A 6,366-nucleotide genomic window follows, 5' to 3' on the forward strand; every position below is an offset into this window, starting at 1 on the left:
GAAAGTATGTGATTTGGCCAATGGAAAACAGACAAAATCTTCTGATGAGTAACATGTATAATAGCAATAGCAGAAAATGCACAATAGAGAAAAGTAACTCTAAAAGGAACTGTTCTATATAAAAGGCTTTGTATTTTCAAATCCTAATATGAACCCATAAATGTCCTTACTATTCAAGAATTATCAGTAATGAATACTAAAAATTAAATATTTTAACCTCTCAACTAAATGTTTAATTAAATAAGAACAATGAAGGTGCATGTAAGTTTTTTTTATTGAGGCACAACAAGGCATTATAACTTGCCTGAACTTGAGGCTGAGTCAGTTTAGTAAGCTGAACATTAATACAGTTAAGGATTAAGTGCAAACAATATACATTCACAGCTTGACTAGAGAGGCTACATCACAATCTATAAAGTGCCAGATGAGTGCTAGCTGTCATTCAGCTTGAAACGTTTCACCTTGGAGAGGAAAACAAAAAAGTAAGGACCTCTTCCTTCTTCTAGGAATGAAAACATTTTCCTAAACCAACCAGTCACGAGGTCCTTTAATCTCACTAGTGAGAATCCCACCAGTGAGAACATCAACCTTTCATTAATTCTATACTGACTTTCAATCCTGATAAAGAAGATAACCTGAAAATGTAGAATATTTCCAGCTACTTCCATAAATGGCTCCCCTGTGCAAGCGTAGCCATATCTGGTCTCCCTGGAAGAGCTGAAGAATTGCATGGTTGCTGGCAGTTTCGTGGTCTGGAGCACCATCATTGGCATAGGCAGACACCAAGACCTCTTCGTTCTTCATGAGGTTGACATACAGTGGCACATTTACTGCCAGCTTTAGCATATGAAAAATGAAAACATAAGTGCCATTCACGGGGCAATTAAATCTACCGAGCTGAAGATCAAACGTTTCTCCCAGGTTGTTCAGAAGAAGATCAAACACGATAGGTTGGTCTAAAGTTCCCGGGGCGAGATTAGAGGTTCTGGCTGCTGAAAAGGCAACTCGCATCTGCTGAGGCAGGGGATAGACATGTACTGGCAGTATGGCGGCTGCTGGATTTGTCACTGGCACATCCACAGGGGTCATGCTACGGGAGTCTCCTTGTCCAGAGTCACCACTGTTAAAAGTGTCGTTGTCTCTTTCCGGGCTGCTCACCTGAGAAGAATCACTCCACCCTGCTGTTTTATTAGCAACAGTGAGTTTCTCATAATGAAGCAGTTAGCTTTGAACACAATATTTAACATTAGTTGGCTACTGAAACATGGATAAAGACACATTTTACAGCAAATTCCAAAACAAAAGCAATGAAATATAGCTACAGTATGCTTTTCTAGATTCTTCTGGCAATAGACTTTTATATCACTATTCTAGAGGCAGAAGGGACCCTAAGATGACCTTATCTAGAAGAGTCTTTTTTTTTAAGATTAAGAAAATAAGGCCCCCAAAAGGTTGGATAATTTACCACTAGTTAAGTTTAGTTAGCAAAGTCTAAAACCCAGGTTTGCACATTCTTTTTTCTTCTTTACCTTTTTCCCATAATTCTCACTCTGTTCCTAACTCCTCAGTGATAAACCTACTCAAAGTATCTAATATAGAAGGACTCCAGGAAACTGAGATTACATAAAAGAACCAACTTTTAGAACTACTAGCTATTCAAAGATATTTTGTCATGGTACTAAGCTCCATGATGAACGCTTGTTCTTTATTTCTAAGTTAATGTGATATCATGAAATGATACTGTTTTAAGTACTATACAAAAAACACTGCTCAGGGCTGGCTGAGTGGCGCGATGGTTAAGAACTGGCTTGGGACGCCAGAGGACCCCGGTTCGGATCCCACATATGAGGGCCAGTGACACTGCCCTCCACAGCTAAGATGCTGAACAACAGCTCAACCTGGAGCTGGGCTGCCGTGAGTCGCCGGCGACGGCGTAGGCTGCAGCCCCTGTGGCAGTGGGTTGCCATGGGCTACCGTATGTAGCCAGCAGCCAGCGTGAGCAGCCAGCAGCCGCAGTGAGCGGCCGTCCAGAAGCCAGCGACTGATCTGCTCACCCAGGAAGAGCGTAATCATGGTGCCAACTTGGGCCAGTGAAGCAGTGTCCTCCACAACTAGACTGAAGAACAAAACGACAACTTGTCTGTTCCCCTTCCCCCAATTCCCCAGCACTGTTCCCATCCCCCGAATTCCCCAATAAAAATCTTAAAAAACAAAACAAAACATTGCTCAGATGTAAAGCAAAGGACATGTAAAAATTGGCTACTTTCTTAAAAGGAAAAGATTGTTTTCCTGTGACAAAGTTAATCTTCAGTGATTCTTGATTTTCTCAGTTACACTGAATCTTTTAATAGTACCTTCACATTTTAAAAAAATATTACAAGTATCCTGCTTTTATTTCAAGTTTCAATGGTTTCTTAATTGTAGCTTATTCCTATCTATCAATGTAGTGATATTAGAATATCTGGAAGTGCCCATTATTACAAAAACCATCATCCTGAAATATCACATGAAACTATTTGATGTCATCATTGTGAATATATATCTAAGGTTAAATTATGCTCTGGTGTCAAGAGAATTGAACCAATTGATCTCTCTCTCTCTCTCTTACTCTCTCTCTCTCATTGAAAACTGGTTTCCAAGCCTTTCTAAGTAGTCTAATATCTTCCTCAGGTCTCAGAACTACAACTTAAGCAAACTGAAAATCTCAAAATAAATGCTGAAAACAATGTACTTTTGGGAGAACTTACAGAGGATGAAGAAAGATCTAGAGGTATGTATTGGCTAAATAAACTACTCAGTTCATTATCCTTACCTCTTGAATTTGCCCGAGGACCACCAGATGTCCCTCCTCGCTTGTAACACTGCTGGAAATTATCCTAAAATAAACACATAATATTTACCTCCACACCAAACATGTAAGACAATAATTAGTTATTACTAAGTATTATTGGCTGGTCAATCTGTAAGATTAAAGTCCTCTTAGCTCTTTGTCTGGCTTTCTCCAGCAACCAAAAAGTATCAGATATCTCCAAACACCAAGAAAAACAAATCACACAAGGGCAACAGTAATGATACTTGCTTCATCTGCTAATTAACCTGACCAATTAGATAGGTTAATACTTGCAAAAACAATCAGCATTTAAAGACACTATGTAAAAGATATATTGCTAGATAATGGGAGAAATTCAGAAACATGGCATGATCTCATAAATATGTCCCTCATCTCAATATAAAAGGAGATAATAAAGCAAGAACACAGACTATTTCAATCTTGCTCTATTTATAAACCACATTGTAAAGACAATTACAAACTATGCTAGGCTTTGTTTTGTCTTGATAAGAGAATTGATGAAAACTGCATTGTATGAATGTATTATTGCCTGGAAATGTAATCTATTCTCTTCAAGAAAAAAAAATGTTCAAGAGGCAACATTTCAAACTGACTCCCAAGTACAGTAAAAGTCTGCCTCCATACAACCCATGGAAAGAATAATTAGTGGTGTAATTAGATTAATGCATGTAATAAAAAATGTAAACAGTGCAAGAAGATATAAAAATGAAAATAATAATTAAGTCTCCTAACCAGACTCCTAGTTCTCTTTCCAATAGCAACCACTATTATTATCTTACATTTCCTCAGGACGAAATTTAAAGCAGCACACAAAAATACTAGAATATTGGTGTTAAGAACAGATAGTAGCTCCGTTACTGAAGTCTACAATAATCAATGCACTCCATTCACACCCAGTACCTGAGAATCATGTAATAAATAGCTAATCATATTTGCATGCTTGATACACACCTGGCATTGTGGTGCCAAGCACTTATATGTATTAGTTCATTTAATCCTCAGAATATCTCATAGTAAGATCTCACAACACCTCAAAGTGAGATGACAACTGAAAAAGGTGAGTCTTCATCTAACAGAGGAGGAACTGGAGCTCAGAAAGTTTAAGTAACATGACCGCAGTCACACAAGAGATGTGGTGACATCAGGGATCACGCTCACGTCATTTGGGTGACTTGGTATGTTTTCCAAGGGGTGTTCTTCACTCTTTTCAATGCTGCCTTTGTACAGATATCTGTTTTACCTCACATAACGGTAAGCTCTTCAAGTACAGGTACATGATATATTTCCAACAGAACTCAGTATGATAACATATGCATACTTAAAGGCTTGTAAAACTTCAAAACTGAAAATATTGATATAGTATAAATTCATATTCGTATATGACCCACGTCAGGGAATTCCCAAGGTTTGTTAAAGTGAAATGTCTAACATCCTCCTATCAGTCTTTGATCATATGTAGTAAAGAAAATCTGCTGAGCTATTCAAATCAGAAAAAAAAACAAAAAAAAATTGAACTTATATAAAAAAAAAGACTTTGCTATACTTGACATCTAGAAGTTAATTTGAAGGTAATATAGTAAAGTTAAGATCATTGGCTCTGGAGTTAAGAAACTTGCATTCTAATCTTAGTTCTACCGTTTACTTGCTGAGTGACCTTAGACAAGTTATTTAACTTGTTTCTGAATCCATGTCAATAATAACGTGGAGGCATAAATGAGTTAATGCAAATGACGTGATTAATAATATCCTTAAGACCTTCTAAGTTGTCCTTTATCCTCCATGGGTTATTACAAAAGCTTCCAACTAACTCTCCAAAGTTTTTACTTACAAGTAAAAACTAAGATAGCCGTATAACAAATTATGACTCTGCTATAGTTTAATCACCAGCCAAACATCCTGCTGTACTACTACTATTCAACAATGACAACTCTTCTTACCCTTTGGGAATAAGGCGTTCCAGGATACTCTCTAGTTTGGAATTGTAGCTGGCTATAACTTCCATTGGAAATTGAAGGCGGTCCTCTATAAGTATCAAAACCTAGTAAATAAACAACTTACATAAAATTATAAGCAAAATTATACTAAACGTTTAAATTGCCTAATTCCACACCATTTTAAAAGTTAAATTGATCCTATAATGCCATCATTAGATTGACACCTTCTTTAAGCAAACTCTACTAATATTGTTTCCACAATAAAACACATTTATAAACTATTTCTTACTTCAAATAGGCCAACTGTAGAAATTTACTATTGCTGGAATGCAGGTGGGGTTGGGAACTGGTGGTAGAAGAAGTAGGTAGCTAAGCCTTCTGTGTAGAGTGCTTTGCTAACACCAAGCAGTGGCTGGAATACTTGGAACCATATTTAAAACTAAAGAGGATATGATATTACTATTATAGTCTCAAAGTTTATGTTTTTATCTCTGGTATACTCTGGTAGACAAATAACTAGAAAATGGGCATTGTCTAATTATGACACATTTTGGGCAGTCAAGTCAATAACAAAAGAAAGAAATTATTCAAATATGAAAACCAAACTTCATTCCTCAGAAAACATGGTGCCCAACCTTTTACTTTGGTAAGTAACAGGATCAATCTGCTTTTCATACAAAAAGTTCCTCTGTTATACAGAATAAGTATATTAGAAATACTGTATTTTGCAGAAATGGGAAATTTTCTACTACATTCTGTATGGCAACTACAAAAAGGAACAAGGTAAAGTAAAAATAGTTTGAGTCAAGTAAGTATATAGATAAAATAATTCAGTATAATTCAATTTTATTGAGCATACCTTTATACCCACCAGGGGACCGGTACATGTTGGTTAGTAGTCTCCCACCACGAGTACATCCTCTGACAGATCCCCGGCTATTGACAAATGGCTGAGAGGGTCTGGGAAATACATTCGTCTGTGCTGGGTAAAAGGCAAGGCTACCGTTGCTTACTTGAATGGTTCCATCAGGATAACTTGCTGCTTAAGGAAATAGTTTTAGATTCCAAGAGTTAAATGGTAATAAAGATTCAACATTCTTTATACTTAAAAATCACTGTAAAAAGTATAACTATTGCGCTGTGTTGTACAGCTGAAATTAATTCTAAAAAATGTGCATTTCACAATAAAAACAATTAAATATTTAAAGAGAAAAAAATAACTGTATATCCAAAAACAAAAACAAAAAATCACTGTATATCAAAACCTTTAATATAATTTTCTCCTTAAAAAGAAAAGCAGGTGCTGTGTATATATATATGTATGTATATAGAGAGATTAGATATCCTTATTTTAAAAACATATTTAAATAATAGAACATTATTCAGCCTTAAAAAAGGAAATTCTTACACATGCTACAATATAGAAGAAGCTTAAGCAACATTATGCTGACAGAAATGGACCAGTCACAAAAGGACAAATATTGTATGATTCCACTTATATAGCATAAGTACCAAGTAGTTAAATTCAGAGACAGAGTAGAATGGTGATTGCCAGGGTTTGGGGGGAAATGGGGATGGGGC

General features: G+C 36.3%; 1 protein-coding gene across 1 annotated transcript in view; it reads right to left on the reverse strand.

Moving 5' to 3' along the window:
- Positions 1-255: 255 nt before the first annotated feature.
- Positions 256-6,366, reverse strand: part of CAPRIN2 (caprin family member 2) — a 48,210-nt gene continuing 42,099 nt past the window's right edge. Inside the window, exons 15-18 of the mRNA XM_019624966.1 lie at positions 5,645-5,827; positions 4,789-4,889; positions 2,813-2,876; positions 256-1,181 (exon numbers count right to left, since the gene is read on the reverse strand). Coding sequence (XP_019480511.1) covers positions 613-1,181; positions 2,813-2,876; positions 4,789-4,889; positions 5,645-5,827 — 917 coding nt within the window. The 3' untranslated portion in view covers positions 256-612. The remainder of the gene's footprint in view (positions 1,182-2,812; positions 2,877-4,788; positions 4,890-5,644; positions 5,828-6,366) is intronic.

This window comes from Hipposideros armiger, unplaced genomic scaffold, assembly GCF_001890085.2.
Source record: "Hipposideros armiger isolate ML-2016 unplaced genomic scaffold, ASM189008v1 scaffold_610, whole genome shotgun sequence".
NCBI classification, from domain to species: Eukaryota; Metazoa; Chordata; class Mammalia; order Chiroptera; family Hipposideridae; genus Hipposideros; species Hipposideros armiger.